Source organism: Oncorhynchus gorbuscha, linkage group LG12, assembly GCF_021184085.1.
Source record: "Oncorhynchus gorbuscha isolate QuinsamMale2020 ecotype Even-year linkage group LG12, OgorEven_v1.0, whole genome shotgun sequence".
Taxonomy (NCBI): Eukaryota; Metazoa; Chordata; class Actinopteri; order Salmoniformes; family Salmonidae; genus Oncorhynchus; species Oncorhynchus gorbuscha.
In genome coordinates, this window is record NC_060184.1 from 63673866 (window position 1) to 63699947 (window position 26082).

A 26082-nucleotide genomic window follows, 5' to 3' on the forward strand; every position below is an offset into this window, starting at 1 on the left:
TGGAACTTTACGGGCATAAGGCCAGGGGATTAGCATCAGAAGATAACTGCAGGCTTCAATCACCAAATCAATGGGAAAGATTGGCACTCGAACATTCAATATCCCCCATCTGCACCCACTGTATTGGGTTGAAGTTTGTTTGTACGACAACACATTTCTTGTACCCCCGAACAACCTGAGAACCCAACTACATCCCCCACGCTACTTCACTCTGCACTTCCACCTAATGAGTCATTACTTCCATATACATCTTTCTGCTTCATTTACGCCATTCTTAACTACACAGATCTATCATAGCATTATCCTCCAGTCCTCACTAGCGCCTAGCTCTCTCTGTCTGATTTATTTCGATTACCTCTTTGCGTCTCGCCTCTCACTGCAGACGGAAAAGGCACCTTGAACCTTTTTAATTAAGAAACTGTCATTTAAAACTTCATCAGTCCTTACTGCGCGGTGGCCATGACGGGGCCGGAGGATCCGCGAGGCTCTCCGTCTTCAGATGAGAGGGTCATTTTTCAGGTGGAGGTGAAGGGATGCGAATAGGCTAGGTAAATAAGGAGTAGGCGAAGAGTGATGCGCCTTGCCCAAAAACCCAGTCAGCAGCGACGATGTTCAGGGGGTGTTGCTTTGTCAAAGACGAGGCCAAACTTGATTAAAGTTTCCCCTCTTGTTTATTACACACTGGGTGAGCTTGGTGCCATTAATCAAGCTTAAGCATGTGTAAGTGTTGTGTGTGTTCGTCAAGCATGCGTGTGGAGAAGAGCCTGAGCCTTACTTCCTTCTCTCACTAAAACAACAACTTTTCTCACCTTTTAGCAGACATCTAAGCGATTGCTTGACTTATCTTTTGTCCTTTAGCAGGGGATGATAAATTGTTCTCTAGCTACCAAGGCCTACTGATATTTGCCCCCCCCCCCAAAAAAAAAAATATATATATAATTCATCCTTGGGTTAAGAATGATAGCTGCATGATAACGTTTGTGGATTGTGGATCAATGAAAATACCATTCATCACATTCAATGCCCAACTCCTTTCCACCTTATTCAGTGACGTTTAGAAAACAGCCTTGGTGACTTGCAGCCTGTAATTCCTCCCTGACACTCAGCCTGTAATTCCTCCCTGACACTCAGCCTGGATGCCAGCTCGTCTCAGCTTTAACCAAATCTTTTGGCCAAAGACATTTTGTGCATGAAAATACAAATTACCTCATCACGGTTTAGTGACGTCTATACAGTACGATGACCTCGTAGACTCATAACCTGTATCATTCCATATGACCCTCGGGTCTCATGTTGTCATGGCAACAAAAGGAGTTGGCTAAAGCAGACAGTGAGTGAGACAGGCATCCAGGCTGCAGGGACAACGGTTTCAAACCACCACTACTGATATGATGATCCTCTGACAAAGTGGAGCAGCAGGAGAAAGTGGCCGAGACCTATTGATAACGTCCAGTCCGTAACACAATTCTCCACCCCGGTCCGACCTCATGGACAGGCCTAAACTTTCCTCTGACAGACAAGAAGAAATTGATTTGTTTACTTGGCAAAGCTTTATTGAGTGTGATGTTGTCATCCATTCTCATACAGAGCCCCAGCCCAGTCTAGCCCAGCTGTGGAGACTGTCAACATCTTTTCCCTCTCCCATCCTGACGAGAGGCCTGCTGATATAAAAAGACTAGCAGTGTCTGAAGATTTAATTCTGAGAAGTCTCTCTAGGGTACGTACGGTGGAAGGCCCATAGCCTTCAATTAACTAACCGCCGACTACAGCTTCATCTAGTGAGGAAAGTCACCTTGAACAATTGAATTATTCTCTAATTAAAAACACAATCATGCCATATCAATCAAAATGCATCACCTTTGATCGTTATCTCTGAATGGGTTTCATCTCGTCTTGTACGCGTGCCAAGATAGGTTTCACCCACCATATCACTCGTTATCATCATACAGTGAGCATAAGAAATACATCAGAGGCCTTTAAACCTGTTTAAGCAAACACACCTTTTGTATTTTGGACACATTTTTGCACACAGCAAAAAAAGTATTGGAAGACGAGAATGTGAAGTAGGATGAGGAGTAAGCTAAACAGGCAGTGTGTTAGTCTTGCATAATTCCACTATAAAACAACTACAGTACATGAAACTCAATCGTCTATGGTCAGTTTATGAAGTTTATGGTCAGGTGCTATGAGGCAAGAGGAACAACATGCAACCCAATCCATATGGTCAGCTTGTGTTGCTTAAAGGAAATGAATGGCCCACTAAAATTCTATATGGATATTTTCGGTCTGTGACATAAGATATGTTGAAGATTCATCCACTCAGCACCATATGTCCTGTAAATAGCGTTTCTCCTCCCTGAGTCCAGCCAATCTCTTCATGGCATCTAGTTTATCCAGCTGAAGCTCTGCTGATACCATCTCTATCAGGGTTTCGTTCACATCTTTAGCCATGTTCTTAGCATCACTGTGGGAGCAAAGTAATTAAGTCAGTAAATCCAGATCCACAGCCACTAAAATAATGAACCAGACTATTCCATGGTTTTCCTATTGACATCATCATCACCATCAAACCTCAGCTCACCCGCAGACGTAGAGGTATCCATTCTCCTTGAGGAGGAGGTTGGTGAGATCTTTGGCATGGAGGAGCAGGTTATGTTGGACGTATCTAGGACCTGTCTTGGTCTCTGTCCCCATCTGAGTGTCTTGCGAGAAACACACTTTCAGATGGTTCAGGGTTCCTTTACCCACAAACCCCTGCAGCTCCTCTCTGGAGAAAAAGAAGAAGAAAAGTGTGAGCGAGAGCAAGAAGAAAAGAAAGAGGAGAAACGAGAGAGGACTAAGCAAGAGAACAAAGAATAAGAGAAGCGCGAGAGGAGAAGAGAGAGTTAGTTCAGGGCATGAAAACAGTCTTCATTTCCAAAATAGACAAAAAACAGTCAAGCTCAATAAAGTTCCATCCCAGCCGTGTGTACAAGCCTACCTATAAAAACACAGGCCACCGATACATCTTATTTAATGGAAGATAAATGGTCAAATTTGGATTTCATAAGCAAGGTCGAGGCCCTCTTATAAGCATATTTTTTACAATCAATCCACCTATCCTTGCCACAACACTGTCTGTGTTCCATCTCAATATGTTTTTTAATAGGGCCTTGGGTAGGTAGCAACAGTAAGGTCTACTGAGTTTTCTGAGCCGGTGAAGAACCTTACCCAAGGTTGGAAGGAAGGAAGGAAGGACAAGAAGATGCAGAGACAGACAGACAGACAGACAGACAGACAGACAGACAGACAGACAGACAGACAGACAGACAGACAGACAGACAGACAGACAGACAGACAGACAGACAGACAGACAGACAGACAGACAGACAGACAGACAGACAGACAGACAGACAGACAGACAGACAGATGAGAAGATGCAGAGACACAGACTGACAGACAGACGAGAAAGATGCAGAGACACAGACTGACAGACAGACGAGAAAGATGCAGAGACAGACAGATGAGAAAGACAGACAGACGAGACAGACGAGACAGACAGACAGACAGACAGACAGACAGACAGACAGACAGACAGACAGACAGACAGACAGACAGACAGACAGACAGACAGACAGACAGACAGACAGACAGACAACAGACAGACAGACAGACAGACAGACAGACAGACAGACAAGAAGATGCAGAGACAGACAGACAGACAGACGAGAAGATGCAGAGACAGACAGATGAGAAGATGCAGAGACAGACAGATGAGAAGATGCAGAGACAGACAGACATATGTGGTCCGGTTAAAGGAACTCTGTTGAAGATCGTTTTGCAGTAGCCGGGAGACTTTTAAAAGCTAGTTTTAATAAAATAAGGAGACCATGACTAGGATAAGTAAAAATGCAGTAAATACTGCAGGAGAGGAGAGGAGATGTATTGTTATTATTTCCCATTCTGCTCTTTCCTTCTTTCTCGTTCACCTTCATTGGGTTAAATGTTATGTATTGTTGCTGCAACAACACCATTACCATGTTAATCTGGATAACTCATTACAAACAATTAGTATTTTTATTTATTTATATATTATTATTTTTTTAACCTCTGACAGCCCTGCAACTAAATCCCTAGATGACCAAGTATTTTAAACGCTAGAACAGGGTTCTTTAACTGGCAAGCCCGCTAGCTGAATTTGGCCCGCGATGGTTTTATTTGACGCCCCAAGTTTACTGAGCAAAAAAAAAAATTGAGAGAGATTTTTTTTGGGGGGGGGGGGGGATTTTCATTGTTGGACATAAAAAAAGTAAAAACACCAGGAAATCAGCTCCAAGTGATTTTAATTTTGGAAATTTGTTCTCTAGTACTTCCCATGCATAATAGAGAGATGTGATCATATCCGAATGTAAGCAAGGTTTGAAATTATAAAGTTTTAGTCAAATAATATATCTGTTTGGGCTTCTTGGTGTCCATTTGCAGCCTACAAATTATTTGTAATTATGTACCGGCCCCTCGACCATCCGCTCAAGAAAAAAAAACGTCCCAAGGCTGAATCTAGTTGATGATCCCTGCCCAAGAATAACAAGAGAAAAAAACAGGAGAGGGAAGAACAAAAGAGAAAGAAGAGGACGTGTGTCCTAGACACCGGGCCGGTGTGTCCTCTATGGTATCAACTGAGCAGTGATGAGGGTGCACTTCCTGGTTTTCAAATAAAAACAAAGAACACTGACCCTTTAACGTGAGGCATTGTAGATTGTGTCTAATTGTAGATCTGAAGATACGACCAAGTTCTGTAATTCTCCAACTTTGTCCATTCTAATTTACTTTGCCTCACAAAATATCTTCCTCATTGTGCGTGGGGACAAGATACACATGGGTCCAATACCAGGAAAGTTTACCACGGTTCCATCTTTGATGACAAAGATTTTACCTCATTTTTATACCACAGTGAAACAGGAAGCCATGGAAGGTCACAATACAGTTTATTATACTGAGGTCAACTTAAAAAAGTAGAATGTTAATGGAGATTTAATTGTTTGTTTATATTTATAAGAATCTTTAGGGGTGCCAATCATTTTGACAACTATCTTTTTGAGAAAAAAAAAGTTCTACAAAATCTCTTTCTCTGAGCAATTGTATTAGTATAAAATCTAATTTCCTCCTTTTTTTAGCACACAATATAGCTCAGTATTTGTATTTATTTTATAGTCTTTTTTTGCTCATCTTTATCAAGGGTGCAAACAGTTCTTGGACCTGACTGTATAAGACTGTCATGAGAGACATACAGCATTGCCATTTCCTCCCTCTCTCTCCTTACCCCTCTATTCTCTTGAATGTCAGGCAATATCATGCAACTTTAATTTCTGTATGAAAGGTTAACATCCTGGTACCAGGGGTCCCACCCACACCCCACTGTGCCATGCTCTTCTCTTTGGCCTCAGTCAAACCCTGGTGTGTGTTGACAGAAAAAACAACCCTGATCCGGTTGTGGGACTCTGGCCCTTAATGGCCCTGAACAAGAGCCCAGTAACCCCATTTCCCTCAGCAGTGAAATCACAATCCATGAAGAGGGAGGGAGGGTACGAGGAGTGAACGAGCGAGGAAGGGAGAAAATGAGTGCAAACTGCAGGGGGTCCGAGTGTCTGGTTGCACGTAACAGACTGGAGGTCAGATTGGTGTCAACCTCTAACACAGATGTTAAATGTTGGGGTTGATTAGGCTGATCCCATAGCCTGTTTGCTTTTAAAAATAACATTCTGGAATGAACTTCATTCTATAATGTCACACCGAAGATGTCAGGGTTTAGCCTAGGACCACAGGATATATTTAGCATCAAAGAGAAAAATGAAGTGTTCCATCAGTTGACATTTCAGACCCCCAGTGATGGCTAGTCGGGTTAGGTCAATAATAATAATAAATAACATGTGAAACATTGTAGGCTGGTTTTTTTCTGGAGTAAAGATTAATATAATGATTTTATCATGTTGCAAGAGAACATGTTTGAATGCTGACATGGGTCATTCACACAGTAAACATACCGTTTCATACATAACATGAATCCAAATGTACCTTCCTACAGCGCAAGAAAAAAACTTGTTTACGTCTTCCGGAAATTGCAGCATTTGGTTTTGATTGATACAGCTGTTTCATGCTCATTAGCACATGTTAAATCGATTCAGTCACGGGGGGGCCTCCATTTTGAATTCCCCCAGATAGAGAGACTCACATTGTGAACAAACACCCACCAGCCCAGGATACCTGGCTGTGAGGACGTATTTAACAAAGAGATAGAGGGCAATATACGAATACAGGCAGATTTTTCTTTGATCTGTTCTTTAATGATTTCTGCGACCAATGCACCGTTTTGTGATCTAGTCAGAAGACAGCTTTGATTGGTGCATTGACCTTCACATGGCCTTGTGTTGGTAGTGTTATGAGTCATTTTAGAAAAGCTTGGTAGATTTGCATTATCTGTTAAGTAAGTTTGGTTTGAAACAAAAATGGTTTCAAGTCTTCTGAACTGGAACTGCAACTGAATCGATTTAAAGTAAGATGTCGCTGACAGATACAGCAGGTCTGTTTCTCGCTCCTAAGCACATTTGTAATATTTAGTTTTTTGTGTGTGTTATTTCTCACATTATTAGCCCAGAATTTGTTTTGTGTTATTACATACAGCCGGAAAGAACTTTGGGATATCAGAGCAGTGGTGACTCACCAGCATTACGACCAGGAATACGACTTTCCCGCATTGGATCCTTGTTCGTACCCCCCAGGGCAATTTAACTTATTCCAGAGGCTGCTCCAAAACACCACCGGCGGAGAAGAGGTATTCTGAGTGGACTTCTAGTCCTACTCAGGAGGCATGCACACCATGCACTGCTCCAGAGTATATTACTCACTAAAGTTCAGTCTCTGGATAATAAAGTAGACGAGCTCAGGACGAGGATCTCCTTCAGGGATTGTAACATACTCATCTACTGTCCCAATCTATACAGCCATCTGGGTTCTCAGTACATTGCGCAGACAAGAATAAAGAACTCTCCGGGAAGAAGAAAGGCGGTAGTGAACGTTTCATGATTAACACACAGAAACTCAAAACTAGACAAGGAACTAGAATACCTCACAATCAAATGCCGACCGTATTACCCCCCAATATAATTATATTTGGTTATAGTCACAGTACAGAGACAAAGTGGAGTTGCAATTCAACGGTTCAGTCATGAGACGTATGTGGCAGGGTCTACAGACAATCACTGACTAAAAAGGGAAAACCTGCCACGTCCCGGACACCGACGTCTTGCTTCCAGACAAGCTAAACAACTTCTTTGCCCGCTTTGAGGATAACACAGTGCCACCGTCGCGGCCCGCTACCAAAGACTGTGGGCTCTCCTTCTCTGTGGCCGTGAGTAAGACATTTAAAACGTGTTAACCCTCACAAGGTTGCCGGCCCAGGCGGCATCGCTAGCCGGATCCTCAGAGCACGCGCAAACCAGCTGGCTAGAATGTTTACGGACATATTCATTATTTCCCTATCCCAGTCTGCTGTCCCCACTTGCTTCAATATGTCCACCATTGTTCCTGTACCCAAGAAAGCAAAGGTAACTGAACTAAATGGATTATTGCCCCATAGCACTCACTTCTAGTCAAGGAGCATATCACCTCTACCATACCGGACACCCTAGACCCTCTTCAATTTGCTTACCACCCTCATAGATCCACAGATGATGCAATCGCCATCGCACTGCCCTATCCCATCTGGACAAGAGGAATACCTCACTGACTATAGCTCAGCATTCAACACCATTGTACCCTCCAAGCTCGGGGCCCAGGATCTGAACCTTGCACTGTGCAACTAGGTCCTGGACTTCCTAATGGGCCACCCCTAGGTGGTGAATGTCAGGAATTGTGAAAAACTGAGTTTAAATGTATTTGACTAAGGTGTATCTACACTTCCGACTTCAACTGCATATGACCAATAACATTTTATTTGATCTAGTCATATCTACTGTATATCTCTCTATGGGTTTGTGAGCTTTGAAACACTACAGTGTAAAATATACCCTCCATCCAACGATATGCCCCATCACAGCTAAAAGCTCCATGTACCTGTGTACGTACCAGTGTTGCTCAGTAGCCCATACAGTAGGGGTCTGCAACTGGCGGCCCGTGGGGCACAACTGGCCCGTGAGTGATATATTTTGGCCCACCAACATAACATAAGACATAAGCGATTGTGTCTCAATGTAATCAAGGTATGATGAAATTATTGTATTTTCAAATACAATCTCTTATTGGGCCTAGTTGGTTAATTAATTCGCAATGTACAAATTATTCTAATTATGTCCGGGCCATCCTCTCCGACAAAAATTGTTCAGAGGGTGAATCTAGTTGCCTATCCCTGCCATACAGTGTAGTTCTAGTGAGACATACTGTATCTCTGTGGTCCTATGTGGCAGCCAGGCCATAATCCTGTCATATGAAGTTTAAAGTCTCGTCCTTCAAGGTCCAATCTTACCGCCTTCTCAATCACGCCACTGCCATCAAGGACACAGAGGAAGTGACGCGTTCCAGGAAACCACGCTGTCACAGTACAGCCTCACTCAGACAGTTTGTTTACATGATGATCTGCACTCTGATTGTAGGAAAAGTCCAAGGTCACCAAGGTGGGTGCTAGACATTGGGGATGCATGGGTGCATCCGAAATGGGATCACACTCCTTATATAGTGCACTACTTTTGACCAGGGCCCATAAGGAATAGGGTGCCATTTGGGAAAGACCCCAAGTTTGTCAGAATGACCCTCACCTAAACAGGAAGTCTCGATCTCTATGGCGACAACCAAAGAACAGCCAGGTCTCACCAAACTCTGCCTCTGGGTTTTCCTCCCTCTCCTTCTCCCTGAAAGGCAAAAAAGGAGAAAATAAATAAATACACAAGAGAGCTCAAAGCCCAATCAATAAAAACACAGAGAGAGAAGACGGGACAGTCCTTGCTCACAACAGAGGTTAAATGGAGCAGTGACACTGCTGTTTCTATCTCTCTACAACACCAATAGAGTAGAGTGCCACAATTACCTAATGCATGGATGGGAATGACACAGTACAAAGGGGACACAAAAAGTACACGCTAAAAAAAGATGGATCACACTCCACAATGCATGAAAATGAAAACAAGAACTTGAGTAGGCCGGCACCCGTATGTGTCAGTGTTTTCCACAAGTAAATAGAGTATCCAGCCAAATACTAAAAAAGGAGCTCCATTTTGGTGTCACCTGGTACATTTAATGGCTTGATTCCGTCCAAAACACAGTGAAATTATTGAATCCTTTATTGAGTTTACCTCACAAATTGGAACAATGTGTGGCAGTATTGTGTAGGAAGACATGACTTTACAATTTAGATTACTGAAAATGTATGAATTCAGTTTATTGTTAGATGGTTTGGATATCGTCTAGGTCAAGGCCTATATGCTCAGGGCCTGGTTTCCTGATAGCGATGAAAGGTTAACGTGAGCGATTCCCTACAACGGTAGAAGATGGAACATGCGTTTCCCTAAACACCACGCAGAAAGCATGTGTCGGATATGGATACAGCACTGCTCTCCAACCAAATTTTTCCATTCAAAATCGTACCTTAACATTAGAATTATAACCTATAATAATGCACTCAATCACAGATTTATTTGGCACATGACCACGCACGTTGTTACACATCATGAAATATACTGAGGCAAAAATGACAAGAGTGTAGCCTACAAATAGAACATTGCATGTAATTACAATATATTTGAAATATATCGGCCTATGTAGCCTACAGGCGTACCGTATTCACATTTCTATGCCGTCATCTCTGTTGTTATTTCATTTTTGATCCTTCGCTTCAAATGCAAAGACATTGGCAACTGTGTATTTGTAGTGAACTTCGTTCCCAAGTTATCGGCGGTCACAGAGGGACTGATAAACAGCTTGATTATACGGTGCCTTCAGAAGGTCTTCATAACCCTGGACTTATTCCACACCGTTGTTACAACCGGAATTCAAAATGGATTACGGAGATATTTTCCCACCCATCTACACACAGTACCCCGTAATGACAAAGTGGAAACATGTTTTTAGAAATGTTTGCAAATGTACTGAAAATGAAATACAGACACTCATTTACATAAGTATTCTCACCCAAGTCAATACATGTTAAAATGACCTTTGGCAGTGATTTCAGCTGTGAGTTGTTCTGACTAAGTCTGACTAAGTCTCTTAAGATTATTCTTTTAAGAGGAAATCCTTTGGTTTACTTGTCCCAATAACATATAATAGACTTATAAGCAAGTTGCATGATTTATGAATGGCAAAGCGATCAGACAGGGCAGCCAGGGCTCGTACCCTGGGGCTCTCAACCTCCAGGGGGCCCCTAACCAATTGTTGTTATTTTTTTAGTTGTGGGCCCCCTGGAAGTTGGTGTCTCGGGAACCTAAATGCAGTAGTCCGGCCGTGGAAGGGATATAGGAGATAGACTTTGTGTAGTCAGTTCGACACCCTTTTATAAACTAGTCAACATACTGTTTAGGTGTCAAAGCACAGTAAAATAGCCTACTATGCGCCATGACTTCATGTGGCTGGCTACGTGAAACACGCGAAAGAAAATAAATTAATGTGCCAGAAAACAATAATTAGGCTAAGTACGACTCATCGTTACCACTTACATTACATGGGACATTCACGAGCATCATGCTTTCTCCCTCTTCCGTGGACATTTTTTGGACTGCAGCAGACTGGGTTTCCCTATCACCGCTCGCTTTGTGACTGACAGGAAGCCTATCCTATCACCACTCGCTTTGTGACTGACAGGCAGCCTATCCTATCACCACTCGCTTTGTGACTGACAGGCAGCCTATCCTATCACCGCTCGCTTTGTGACTGACAGGCAGCCTATCCTATCACCGCTCGCTTTGTGACTGACAGGCAGCCTATCCTATCACCGCTCGCTTTGTGACTGACAGGCAGCCTATCCTATCACCGCTCGCTTTGTGACTGACAGGCAGCCTATCCTATCACCACTCGCTTTGTGACTGACAGGCAGCCTATCCTATCACCGCTCGCTTTGTGACTGACAGGCAGCCTATCCTATCAATTGATCGCGAAAAGATGTTCATTCTAGTGGGAGAGGGCACTATGGACTAGCGAATTGAACCTTTTAAATGAAAGGAAACCTAGTTAATACGAGGTGGAAAAAGTAACCGTCTGAAAATGATTGTAACCGTCTGATTAGCTGACGGCCGGCGCGAATGGAAAAAACTGATGTGTGTGTGTGTGTGTGTCTAAATCTCCCCACTGAACGTAAGCCCACCTTCTATAAAAGTGATTACTCCTGTGGCCAACAAGTCTGGCAGGGCTTCCAGAATCCTTTGCACCGAGTTGGCACAAAGACACAAAACACTGAGGCGGTGTGATGCTATCTACACTGCACACCTGCTGGGCACACACACACACACACAAACCTTTACTAACGCATCAGTCATCTGACCATCTAAAAAGGTCAAGCGCCATCACCATGCCCCATCTGGGCAGAGAGAGAGGTGACAAGAGAACAACTATTCAGAAAGAACTAGAGAAGAAAAGCTGGAAGAAGGATGGGATGGAGTTCTCATCTCTTTGTGGAGAGCTGCAGTAGTCAGAGGCCCTCAGGGATAAGATGTGACTTCCTGGGTTCAATACCTAACCCATTCACATCCACAGAATGAGTCATTGTGAGGGGACTGACTGACATCACATTTCTCATTCCTAAAGCGGTGTGAATTGAAACTCGCTCTGGGTGACGATGACAATGTTTTGTAGGAAAAGGACTGGTAATTCACAAGCAAAGTACAGTCGATAGCTTTTCAGAAGACCCCTGATATGACATAGGCCTTTTCTCTGTCCTAGCATTCGGACTCCTGAGTCTGGTTCAATAGGTCCACAGACAACGCAATCGCAATCACACTGCCCTATCCCATCTGGACAAGAGGAATACCTATGTAAAAATGCTGTTCATTGACTACAGCTAAGCATTTAACACCATAGTACCTTTCAAACTCGTCATTAAGCTCATGATCCTGGCTCACGACCCCGCCCTGTGCAACTGGGTCCTGGACTTTGACGGGCCGCCCCCAGGTGGTGAGGGTAGGAAACAACATCTCCACCCCGCTGATCCTCAACACTGGGGTCCCACAAGGGTGTGTTCTCAGCCCTCTCCTGTACTCCCTGTTCACCCACGACTGCGTGGCCATGCAAGCCTCCAACACAATCATCAAGTTTGCAGACGACTCTACAGTGGTAGACTTGATTATCAACAACGACAAGACGGCCTACAGGGGTCAGGAAAATGTGTGGTGTCAGAAAAATAACCTCACACTCAATGTCAACAAAACAAAGGAGATGATTGTGGATTCAGGAAACAGCAGAGGGAGCACCCCCTATCCACATCGACGGGACAGTAGTGTAGAAGGTGGAAAGTTAGGTGCCTCGGCTTACACATCACGGACAAACTGAAATGGTCCACCCACACAGACAGCACCTTAGGAGGTTGAAGAAATTTGGCTTGTCACCAAAAACACTCAAACTTTTACAGATGCACAATCGAGAGCACCCTGTCGGGCTGTATCACCACCTGGTACAGCAACTGCTCCAGCCCACAACTGTAAGTCTTTCGAGAGGGTAGTGAGGTCTGCACAACACAACCCGGGGCAAACTACCTGCCCTCCAGGACACAGGAAGAACAAAAAGATCACCAAGGCACAACAACAACCACCCGAGCCACTGCCTGTTCACCCCGCTATCATCCAGAAGGCGAGGTCAGTACAGGTGCATCAAATCTGGGACAGAGAGACTGAAAAACAGCTTCTCAAGGCCATCAGACTGTTAAACAGACATCAATAACATTGAGTGGCTGCTGCCAACATACTGACTCAAATCTCAAGCCACTTTAATAATTAAAAATTGGATGTCACTTTAAACAATGCCACTTTATATAATATTTACATACCCTACATTATTCATCTCATTAGTATATACTGTACTCTATACTATCTACTGCATCTTGCCTATGCTGCACGGCCATCGCCCATCCATATATATAGATAATCTTATTAATTCCTTTACACTTGTGTGTGTATAAGGTAGTTGTTGTGATTGTTAGATTACTTGTTAGATATTACAGCACGGTCAGAACTAGAAGCACAAGCATTTCGCTACACTCGCATTAACATCTGCTAACCATGTGTATGTAACCAATAAAATTTGATTTGGAGATGTGGAGAACCTTGACTGGACAAGGTTTCTGAATGCTCCGATTCTGAGCATTCCAATAAGTCTCACGAAGCCTCCCTTGGGTAAGCAGACCAAACAAGTGACATCATCCACTATTGTCAATCTGCAATTCCTGAGTAAAAGTCAGTAAACTAATTTAACTGGGCTCGTCTTCTCTTCCCTCTAGGCCTCGCCTCGCTCATCTCTCCACACAAGGAGCAAAATCAATCGGAAAAACATGGCTTCCAATTCTATCACATCTCTGCCCAGAACACAGGCCCCGAGGGAAGCAGCATCACAATATTACAGCCAGATACTCCATTTTGGGTCCAAATAAGGCAGTTGCCTCTCAGATGAGCAGGAAGCAGGGGAAACTGTGATTCAGCAGGAGCAAGGTCTCCTCTGCCCTTTTTCATGTTCAATGGGGTTTGATGCTCTGCGTAAGACGGTGTTGAGAGATTTAAGAGACTGTGATAAGATGTACCTGTACTCAATGATTACAGGAAGTGCCACTAAGCTATGATTACTGATGTTTAACATGCCCTATTTTGAACGCATTCAGCTGAATATGGCAAACCTATGGAGAGCAGTTTCCAATAACCAAAGCTCTACCTGTCATCTGATGAACAACCTCAATTAATAATGTCAATCAGACCACTTGTTGCACTGATGAATGAAAACAGCATGCTACCCTGACTGTTTAAGATTTGTAACAACCCAGCCTGATCCTCAGGTAAGGTCATCCTGCTCCATTACTCATCCTTAAGCTCAGACATGGCTAATCAATATCAGACAGCCGGAGGTCTCCAGATCCCACTGAGACAGTTATGACCCTTCAACCGCTCCCTCTCTCTTTTGTTTCCGTGGTTACAAAGTGGCACAAAGTACTTTTCAAAACATCCATTGATTGACAGAGGCAGACAGAATGAGGGAAGGGGGAGGGGAGAGGGAGCGACAGAGAAAAGAGGAAGAATTGAAGTGTCCCCATGCTGTTTTTGTTGCTTAAAGGAGGCACCTTCAGTTTTTGTTGGTGATAAAGCATCCTGCTGTCAAAATGAACGTTGTTATCTCTTATCAAAGCACAGCATCTGGGGTAAACGCCATGTTTGGAATCTTAATTCGGGTACTGTACAAAGCTTTCCTCTTGACAGGTTTTACAATCTGCCAGAACCATGGCAGGGGACATAGAGGTGAAGAAGGCGAAAGAGTGAAGGAGAGAGAGCGGAGAAAGACAAGCAGACTACTAGAGAAAGAGAGCAAGACAGGCAGAGAGGGGTGGGGGGCATGAAGAGACGAGGGAGAGAAAATATGAGAGAAGAGAGACAGGTACACTGAAAGATCGGTTTGCCCCAGCGTCTTCCTCGCCTTCCAGCAGTGAAAAGCTTTATATAGAGAAAAGGACCGTCTATGGAGGAGCACAAAGGAGAGAAAAGCACTGTCAGACTGCACTTAAGAGGCGAGAAGCCGCCCTTCTACAGCAAATCATCAGGGCTTACTGAAAGTTGCTATGTACCATCACTACCATGTATGCTACTGATTGGTGTTATTGTAGACATTAAACATTTTCAGAATGCTATAGAGTGGAATATCCCGGTTATATCAATCAGATTTGAAAGAAGGTACATCATGTAACTTGATAGCTATGTAATCTGAAAAACCTTTCACATGTAAGAGGACGCTTAATGTAAGATTCCTTGGGCATATGAGCAGATCCCACTGCTGGCTTGCCTCTGAAGCTAAGCAGGGTCGGTCCTGGTCGGTCCATGGATGAGAGACAAAATGCTGCTGGAAATGGTGTTGGAGAGCCAGTAGAAGGCACTCTTTCCTCTGGTCTAAAAAAGATCCCAATGCCCCAGGGCAGTGATTGGGGACATTGCCCTGTGTAGGGTGCCGTCTTTCAGACGGAAAGTTAAACGGAAATGGATGTCCTGACTCTTTGTGGTCACTAAAGATCCCATGGCACTTATCGTAAGAGTAGGGGTGTTAACCCTGGTGTCCTGGCTAAATTCCCTATCTGTTCCTCATACCATCATAGCCACCTAATCATTCCAAATTGGCTCATTCCTCCTCCCACCTTTCCCTGTAACTTTCCCTGTTCCCTGTTGTTGCTGTAAATTATGTGTTCTCACTCAACTTACCTGGTACAATAAGGGTTCAATAAATAAACAATGACATTCCACACAAAACCAACATTGAATTTGCAGTCCCATACTACACTAAAGAAGCCTACTAAGAAAAATAGAGAAACACACACTGGAGAGCATCTTTTCTCCAGATGGGACATTGCTAGTTTCTTCTTGGTCAAGGCTAAAGCCTGGGATGTGCCAAGAAACATTTATTTATTTAGTTGGTGACAAGAAAATGGAAAAGCTTTAACATGAACTAATACACTGAACAGCAGGAAGTGATGTCACTGAACGTTGTATGAGAGAACACTCCCCATCACGACCTTGACATTTGCGGTAGCCGGACTAGCAACATAAGTCATTCGTCAACCACACACACGCGTTGGCGTAGTTGGCGGGTGGCATGTGACCGTGTCATGGTAGGTGTTAGACATTCATCAGTCCTGTAGAGGTGGTGTCCTGCAGGTGCAGACAACAGACAGCTCTCCCCACTGAGAAACATCAGTCACCTTCTAGAACATTCATCAAAATGCAGTCCCAACACAAACACACCAGTCATTAACCACCTACACAGCGTCACCTTAATACACCCACACACACGATTAACCACCAAACAGCAACACCTCAGAATACTTGCACACACGCGCACACGCCAGTGAATACCAAACAGTGTCACTCGGAAGACATCACAGAAACAAGACAACTGGAGCTGACTGGTAAACCGCTGAGTTGTCAGGAACTGTCAAGTCACTGTCTGAATCATTGAGGTATAAAAGAACAGTCTGGATGAAACATTCAGGCCAGCAAAGTGTTTCAATATGGAAACAACTTTATTTGTACTGTCACAATGACAAGCGATACTGGGTATTCTAGGTGGATAAAAATAATCAAACCGGATATAACTTTATTTAGGCAGTCATAATAACATGGTGTACGATGTTAGTAGGATGTTGGTGTAAGTAAGGTTATTGTCATGCAAAACACTGCCGGTCTCATTGTAATTGACCCCCAATTACCATAAACACATACAAGGTGAGGTGTGCCTTTGGAACATCGACATTTCAAAAAGTTGAATAAATCAATTTAATATACACCATCACGATAAATCTATTTATTTTAGGCAGACAAGATACGCTTATAAGTCCCGTGCCATTATATGGTTTTATAGTAAGACGACGACAATTGAACTTAACTAAATAAAAGATCAATTATATTTTTCTCATTCCGGAGCGAGTGCAACTATGAAGTGGCTATGTTGAGCGTAAAAGTGACCATTTGAAACGGGTCCACGCTAGATTTAGAGTTATTTGGCAACTTTAGTTGTGAATAAAATAAACCTTAAAATGTCTTAGAAATCTAAACATATATGGGCTGCATGATGCGTCTATAGGCTATTGATGATTTGATAAAATAGCCCCAAAAAATTGCGTTCCACACGCTGTTCTCTCCTCGAGGAAGGGTATCATATTTTCACTATTCTCAATTTATACTTGTCTTGACTAATATGACAAATTAGTTTCGATTTAGAATTGCCCATTATCATACAAACAAGAACAGGGGCAGGGGGGAAAAAAGACACGTCATCCATATGTACTCGAATATTGAATGGAGACCGCATACCCGCTGCTTCGTTTTTCAGACTGTTCCGGTTATTTCACTCCACGCATCAACCACTTAACAGCTCATGCAGCCTCTCGCTGGGCGACAGGTGATATTCGCCCCCAAACTCTGCATGCCAGGGGCTCTCCAGCCCTGTGGCGGCATTTAGCCAGTGCTTAATTTGGAAAAACCTAGTGAAATTTGTTTTGGGAACATAAATAGTAACATGTATTCACAACTAAACCTATATCATTAAACTGTTGGTAGCCCCTCTTTCTGCATAAAGGAGAGGAGATGGAAACGCATGGTGGTGAGATATTATGTCGCTAAAAGGTCACGTGTCAGCCTTTTAATTATGAAAATGTATCTTTAAAATCCCCTATTACTAGGCTATTCAAAATCAAATACACTAAGTGTAGACTTAGCCATCCCGCACAATCAATGAACCAGCATAGGCCTATGCATACGCATAAACTTTAATATGCATATGGGTGTTTTGAATGAATCATCACTGTAGAAAGCCCTGCCCATTTCATTGTGTTAAGCTTTGAAACAACATCCACAACGACCATGTTTTCCACTCAGTTTCAACATGTTTTTGAACCTCTTTTTTTCAAATTGATCAATTGCAGTGAGGTGAGTTTTAAAAAGGACAATACTGTTTTGATGATTAGTGTTTGATGTGATTTTCCATTGCATTTGCATTGCTGTCAGAGGCGTTAGATGGACAACAGAGCCCTGAGTACCAGGGCATTAGGACCTGATGGAGGGACAGTAGAGCCCTGAGTACCAGGGCATTAGGACCTGATGGAGGGACAGTAGAGCCCTGAGTACCAGGGCATTAGGACCTGATGGAGGGACAGTAGAGCCCTGAGTACCAGGGCATTAGGACCTGATGGAGGGACAGTAGAGCCCTGAGTACCAGGGCATTAGGACCTGATGGAGGGACAGTAGTGCCCTGAGTACCAGGCCATTAGGACCTGATGGTCATTAGTGAGTTGGGTACTAACAACATGTCCAGAGTACATACTAGGAGGTTACCGTGACTCAACGATCATGTGGAATTTTACTGCAGTGACTGCAGGTGTGGCGTTAATACAGTCACGGCAACAGCCCTGGCAACAGCCCTGGCAACAGCCCTGGGTCTAAGATGATGTTAGTAGGCTTTTGGTGATGTTGGTAAGCTTAGCTACTCCAAATGACTCACAAAGTTAATCTTGTCAAATTACACCAAGCAGCACCTTTTACAAGCCATTATTTATGTATTCCATCATTGTTAACAGCTGGTCTTTTACAAGGCGCACACACTCGCACACACACACTCGCACACACACACTCGCACACACACACTCGCACACACACACTCGCACACACACACTCGCACACGCACACACTCGCACACAGGTCAATATTGCTTTTACACCACCACAGTAATCACCAGCTATGATTTACATTGATGACACACTAACGTTCTACTGGTCCCTTTACATTCAAATCAATACGTCTCCTTCGGCCAGTTTGACCCATAACTGACCCAGAACTGTTCATTAGAGTCATAAACACCAGACAGACAGACTGCAGCTCTGGAATGGCTTGACTTATTACCTCAGTGGAATGTTGCCCTTAGGCACAGATCTAGGATCAGCTTACCTTCTCCAAATCCTGACCTTAACCTTTAGGGGTAGAATGCAAAGCTGACCTTCGATCAGCATTTAGAGGCCAGGCAATTTCCTCCTACAGGTAGTTTAAGTGAAGTAGAAGTGTTAATCACAGCAATGTCTGCAATATTACTACCACCATTAAACCACCATCCAAGACATATTGGAAAGAGAGTGTTGTGAATCTTTGAGGGGATCTATTGTAAATGATTATGGAGATTAATGCAAAAACTTGATTAACTACCTCTTGACATCACAGTTAACACTTGATTTGATGACACACTCGCCAAAGCTGAAACACTTCCTATTGCGTCATGGTTGTTATAGCAACCTGGTGATTAACATATTTATGTTCTTGACCAGTGCACACTCAGAGAGTAAGCTTCACAAGAAATTTGTCATCAAAACATAAACAACACACCAATTCCACTAATCAGACAAACAAGCATCACTTATAACAGAAGAGTACCCTGGGAGTGTTAGTATGAATCCTCCATCTTTGAGGGCAGTACCTTTGTTGTAGGAAACCAATGAAGGGCGCAACGCCGGTGCCTGGTCCAATCATGATGAGGGGTTTTGAGAGGTCAGAGGGCAGGCGGAAGGAGCAGTTCTCACGCAGACTCACAAAGACCTGGAGTCAAACGTAAAAAAGTGTTATGGTGTGTCACACGTGCACACACACACAGACACACACACAGGTTACTCCTCTACTCACCTTAGGGAGGGTCGGGGTGCTGGAGGGCTGAGCCTTCCTAGGGTTCAACAGAATGGGATTGACGAGGTCAGAGAGCCAACCAGTACACAGGCCCTGCCTCCCGGTGGGTCTCCAAGTGCATGCTGGGAACTCTATGACGTTGAACACAAAGTGCAGCTGACCTGGATGTCTGAAACTGGAGCTGAAGGAGAGAGGGAGGGAAAGGGGAGAGAACGGAAGGCAAAGTGAAAGGGGTTATAGCAAGGCGAGTGTGATTTATTTTTAGAATGCATTGTTTTGAATTATAATGACCCAACCGAAGCCGGGCGGGTTGTCCGCTTTGACGCCTCGCTCAATTATAACGTGTCTCTATTTTTTGCATTTTATCGCTGGCAAACAAAACTATAAAAATGTCATTATTCCTTTTTTTTCCAAGCTCATTTAAATGGGAAGATGTAGCTACGGGTTGAGGCTTTACCATACATGCTAAATTAGACCAATTCAGAAACATCCTGCTAGCATACAGTCACTGCTCTGCCTGTCCTTACCACCTGCCTGGCTCCGCCCGCCCCCTTTTGGTGAGTCTTTCAATTTCGTGTACAATCTTGTTGTAACAATAAAGTGAAAAAGTACTTGCCCCCTTTCTGATTTACTCTATTTTTGCATATTTCGCAAAAGTTGAGAAATTTAGAAAGGGGACAAATACTTTTTCACAGCAACTATAAGTGGATTTGAGTAATTCAGCAGATGCTGTGGCTGACTGTATACCATAGCAAGGAAGTAAGAGTCCTGTTGGTGCACCACTCATTAGGCTATGGAAATAAGTGTGAAAGTTAATGTGATACATCATTAGATACTGTAGATGTGCTACAATAGGTAGATGAAATAGGGGATGCTATACTCTACATTGAAGAGTGTAAACAAGCCTTTGGTTCTCATCCACAAACACTAACTGTACCCTCTTTCTTTAATATTCACCTCTTTCTCCCCCTTTCTCTGATTCCTCTCCATCTAGTGGATTGCTCTCTCCCTCTCACATTTTGATTTCTCTTCCTCCCTCTCCCTCAATTTTACTTCCCCCTCTCTGATTTTCAGTCTTCCCATTCTGCAGGTCTCTGGGGACCTCTATTGACCACAGCATCAACGATGCAGCCTCCTAATGCTCCAGCTGCATCTGATCGACTACAGTCCTCCCACCAAAGCACGCACACACCGTAAAAAAAAAAGAAGCACACAGCTTCAGACAAACAACTAATGAGCATAGGAAACCAGTGTTGACATGTTTAAAATGGTACTAATGGACAGTAATGTAAGTGATGATGTAATGGTTTCCCACTCTCATTTCTTGTGTGTGTGTGCGTGCGTGTGTGTATCTGAATACTTGTTAGTCTCGTGGAAAGGAAACAAAACACAAAGCCGATGTAACTTGTTTTAGGAAAACAGCCCTAATGTTGGAAAACAAAACATCATTATGTTGTCATCCAGAGTCACATTTATTTATTTTCCAAATGATAGCACATCATATTTTACATATAGCAGGTTTGTAAAGGACCAAGGAGTCGACTTTGGTTTTTATATTGCAATACTGGCATCGTCCCGGCCATAGGATAAACATTCTGCTATTGACCTGAACCTCTACGGTGAACAGCGGTTGGCCTTCACAAAAGACCAACATCCACATGACTACATTCAATGTGCATTCACCCATTTTAGGTTTGTTTGATTTGGGTCACAAAATGAAGAAGCAAAGTATGCGCCTGGGTTAAACATTAGGAAAACTATGAAACACTGTAGGAACTACGAGACCAGCTTACCTTGCCGCTGAGTACGGTCTTGGTTGCAGTTTAGGCAAATGTTCTGAAAGAAAGAGGAAAACAACTGGTGGAAGCATATTCCCTCTGATGTTTCCTTCATATCCCTATCCCTGTCTGATGTTTCCATCATATCCCTATCCGTCTGGTGTTACCTTCATATCCCTATCCCTGTCTGATGTTTCCTTCATATCCCTATCCCTGTCTGATGTTACCTTCATATCCCTATCCCTGTCTGATGTTTCCATCATATCCCTGTCTGATGTTTCCATCATATCCCTCCCTGATGTTTCCGTCATATCCCTATCCCTGTCTGATGTTTCCATCATATCCCTATCCCTGTCTGATGTTTCCATCATATCCCTATCCCTGTCTGATGTTTCTATCATATATCCCTATCTGATGTTTCCGTCATATCCCTATCCATGTCCGATGTTTCCATCATATCCCTATCCCTGTCTGATGTTTCCATCATATCCCTATCCCTGTCTGATGTTTCCATCATATCCCTGTCTGATGTTTCCGTCATATCCCTATCCCTGTCTGATGTTTCCATCATATCCCTATCCCTGTCTGATGTTTCCGTCATATCCCTATCCCTCCCTGATGTTTCCGTCATATCCCTATCCCTGTCTGATGTTTCCGTCATATCCCTATCCCTGTCTGATGATTCCATCATATCCCTGTCTGATGTTTCCGTCATATCCCTATCCCTGTCTGATGTTTCCATCATATCCCTATCCCTGTCTGATGTTTCCGTCATATCCCTATCCCTGTCTGATGTTTCCGTCATATCCCTATCCCTGTCTGATGTTTCCGTCATATCCCTATCCCTGTCTGATGTTTCCGTCATATCCCTATCCCTGTCTGATGTTTCCGACATATCCCTATCCCTGTCTGATGTTTCCGTCATATCCCTGTCTGATGTTTCCGTCATATCCCTATCCCTGTCTGATGTTTTCATCATATCCCTATCCGATGTTTCCATCATATCCCTATCCCTGTCTGATGTTTCCGTCATATCCCTATCCCTGTCTGATGTTTCCATCATATCCCTATCCCTGTCTGATGTTTCCATCATATCCCTATCCCTGTCTGATGTTTCCATCATATCCCTATCCCTATCCCTGTCTGATGTTTCCATCATATCCCTATCCCTGTCTGATGTTTCCGTCATATCCCTATCCCTGTCTGATGTTTCCATCATATCCCTATCCCTGTCTGATGTTTCCATCATATAATATCCCTATCCCTGTATGATGTTTCCATCATATCATATCCCTATCCCTGTCTGATGTTTCCGCCATATCCCTATCCCTGTCTGATGTTTCCGTCATATCCCTATCCCTGTCTGATTTTTCTGGCATATCCCTGTCTGATGTTTCCGTCATATCCCTATCCCTGTCTGATGTTTCCATCATATCCCTATCCCTGTCTGATGTTTCCATCATATCCCTATCCCTGTCTGATGTTTCCGTCATATCCCTATCCCTGTCTGATGTTTCCATCATATCCCTATCCCTGTCTGATGTTTCCGTCATATCCCTATCCCTGTCTGATGTTTCCGACATATCCCTATCCCTGTCTGATGTTTCCGTCATATCCCTGTCTGATGTTTCCGTCATATCCCTATCCCTGTCTGGTGTTTTCATCATATCCCTATCCAATGTTTCCATCATATCCCTATCCCTGTCTGATGTTTCCGTCATATCCCTATCCCTGTCTGATGTTTCCATCATATCCCTATCCCTGTCTGATGTTTCCATCATATCCCTATCCCTGTCTGATGTTTCCATCATATCCCTATCCCTGTCTGATGTTTCCATCATATCCCTATCCATATCCCTGTCTGATGTTTCCATCATATCCCTATCCCTGTCTGATGTTTCCGTCATATCCCTATCCCTGTCTGATGTTTCCGGCATATCCCTGTCTGATGTTTCCGTCATATCCCTATCCCTGTCTGATGTTTCCATCATATCCCTATCCCTGTCTGATGTTTCCATCATATCCCTATCCCTGTCTGATGTTTCCATCATATCCCTATCCCTGTCTGATGTTTCCGTCATATCCCTATCCCTGTCTGATGTTTCCGTCATATCCCTATCTGATGTTTCCGTCATATCCCTATCCCTGTCTGATGTTTCCATCATATCCCTCTCTGATTTTCCCATCATATCCCTGTCTGATGTTTCCATCATATCCCTATCCCTGTCTGATGTTTCCATCATATCCCTATCCCTGTCTGATGTTTCCGTCATATCCCTATCCCTGTCTGATGTTTCCATCATATCCCTCTCTGATGTTTCCGTCATATCCCTATCTGGTGTTTCCGTCATATCCCTATCCCTGTCTGATGTTTCCGTCATATCCCTATCCCTGTCTGATGTTTCCGACATATCCCTATCCCTGTCTGATGTTTCCGTCATATCCCTGTCTGATGTTTCCGTCATATCCCTATCCCTGTCTGGTGTTTTCATCATATCCCTATCCAATGTTTCCATCATATCCCTATCCCTGTCTGATGTTTCCGTCATATCCCTATCCCTGTCTGATGTTTCCATCATATCCCTATCCCTGTCTGATGTTTCCATCATATCCCTATCCCTGTCTGATGTTTCCATCATATCCCTATCCCTGTCTGATGTTTCCATCATATCCCTATCCATATCCTTGTCTGATGTTTCCATCATATCCCTATCCCTGTCTGATGTTTCCGTCATAACCCTATCCCTGTCTGATGTTTCCGGCATATCCCTGTCTGATGTTTCCGTCATATCCCTATCCCTGTCTGATGTTTCCATCATATCCCTATCCCTGTCTGATGTTTCCATCATATCCCTATCCCTGTCTGATGTTTCCATCATATCCCTATCCCTGTCTGATGTTTCCGTCATATCCCTATCCCTGTCTGATGTTTCCGTCATATCCCTATCCCTGTCTGATGTTTCCGTCATATCCCTATCCCTGTCTGATGTTTCCATCATATCCCTATCCCTGTCTGATGTTTCCATCATATAATATCCCTATCCCTGTATGATGTTTCCATCATATCATATCCCTATCCCTGTCTGATGTTTCCGCCATATCCCTATCCCTGTCTGATGTTTCCGTCATATCCCTATCCCTGTCTGATGTTTCCGGCATATCCCTGTCTGATGTTTCCGTCATATCCCTATCCCTGTCTGATGTTTCCATCATATCCCTATCCCTGTCTGATGTTTCCATCATATCCCTATCCCTGTCTGATGTTTCCGTCATATCCCTATCCCTGTCTGATGTTTCCGTCATATCCCTATCCCTGTCTGATGTTTCCGTCATATCCCTATCCCTGTCTGATGTTTCCGACATATCCCTATCCCTGTCTGGTGTTTTCATCATATCCCTATCCAATGTTTCCATCATATCCCTATCCCTGTCTGATGTTTCCGTCATATCCCTATCCCTGTCTGATGTTTCCATCATATCCCTATCCCTGTCTGATGTTTCCATCATATCCCTATCCCTGTCTGATGTTTCCATCATATATATATAATATATATATATATATAAAATATCCCTATCCCTGTCTGATGTTTCCATCATATCCCTATCCATATCCCTGTCTGATGTTTCCATCATATCCCTATCCCTGTCTGATGTTTCCGGCATATCCCTGTCTGATGTTTCCGGCATATCCCTATCCCTGTCTGATGTTTCCATCATATCCCTATCCCTGTCTGATGTTTCCATCATATCCCTATCCCTGTCTGATGTTTCCATCATATCCCTATCCCTGTCTGATGTTTCCGTCATATCCCTATCCCTGTCTGATGTTTCCGTCATATCCCTATCCCTGTCTGATGTTTCCGTCATATCCCTATCCCTGTCTGATGTTTCCATCATATCCCTCTCTGATTTTCCCATCATATCCCTGTCTGATGTTTCCATCATATCCCTATCCCTGTCTGATGTTTCCATCATATCCCTATCCCTGTCTGATGTTTCCGTCATATCCCTATCCCTGTCTGATGTTTCCATCATATCCCTCTCTGATGTTTCCGTCATATCCCTATCTGGTGTTTCCGTCATATCCCTATCCCTGTCTGATGTTTCCATCATATCCCTGTCTGATGTTTCCGTCATATCCCTATCCCTGTCTGATGTTTCCGTCATATCCCCATCCCTGTCTGATGTTTCCGACATATCCCTATCCCTGTCTGATGTTTCCGTCATATCCCTGTCTGATGTTTCCGTCATATCCCTATCACTGTCTGGTGTTTTCATCATATCCCTATCCAATGTTTCCATCATATCCCTATCCCTGTCTGATGTTTCCGTCATATCCCTATCCCTGTCTGATGTTTCCATCATATCCCTATCCCTGTCTGATGTTTCCATCATATCCCTATCCCTGTCTGATGTTTCCATCATATCCCTATCCCTGTCTGATGTTTCCATCATATCCCTATCCATATCCCTGTCTGATGTTTCCATCATATCCCTATCCCTGTCTGATGTTTCCGTCATATCCCTATCCCTGTCTGATGTTTCCGGCATATCCCTGTCTGATGTTTCCGTCATATCCCTATCCCTGTCTGATGTTTCCATCATATCCCTATCCCTGTCTGATGTTTCCATCATATCCCTATCCCTGTCTGATGTTTCCATCATATCCCTATCCCTGTCTGATGTTTCCATCATATCCCTATCCATATCCCTGTCTGATGTTTCCATCATATCCCTATCCCTGTCTGATGTTTCCATCATATCCCTATCCCTGTCTGATGTTTCCATATCCCTGTCTGATGTTTCCGTCATCCCTATCCCTGTCTGATGTTTCCATCATATCCCTATCCCTGTCTGATGTTTCCATCATATCCCTATCCCTGTCTGATGTTTCCATCATATCCCTATCCCTGTCTGATGTTTCCATCATATCCCTATCCCTGTCT

At 43.5% G+C, this 26082-nt stretch overlaps 1 protein-coding gene across 7 annotated transcripts in view; it reads right to left on the reverse strand.

The window, feature by feature from the left end:
• Positions 1-1531: 1531 nt before the first annotated feature.
• The window catches only part of mtrr (5-methyltetrahydrofolate-homocysteine methyltransferase reductase), a 44066-nt gene continuing 19515 nt past the window's right edge, over positions 1532-26082 (reverse strand). For all 7 annotated transcript variants that reach the window (XM_046292583.1, XM_046292580.1, XM_046292578.1 and 4 more), the window contains exons 10-15: positions 21152-21194; positions 19359-19539; positions 19156-19274; positions 8787-8879; positions 2582-2767; positions 1532-2464 (exon numbers count right to left, since the gene is read on the reverse strand). In XM_046292583.1, coding sequence (XP_046148539.1) covers positions 2320-2464; positions 2582-2767; positions 8787-8879; positions 19156-19274; positions 19359-19539; positions 21152-21194 — 767 coding nt within the window. In that variant the 3' untranslated portion in view covers positions 1532-2319. The remainder of the gene's footprint in view (positions 2465-2581; positions 2768-8786; positions 8880-19155; positions 19275-19358; positions 19540-21151; positions 21195-26082) is intronic.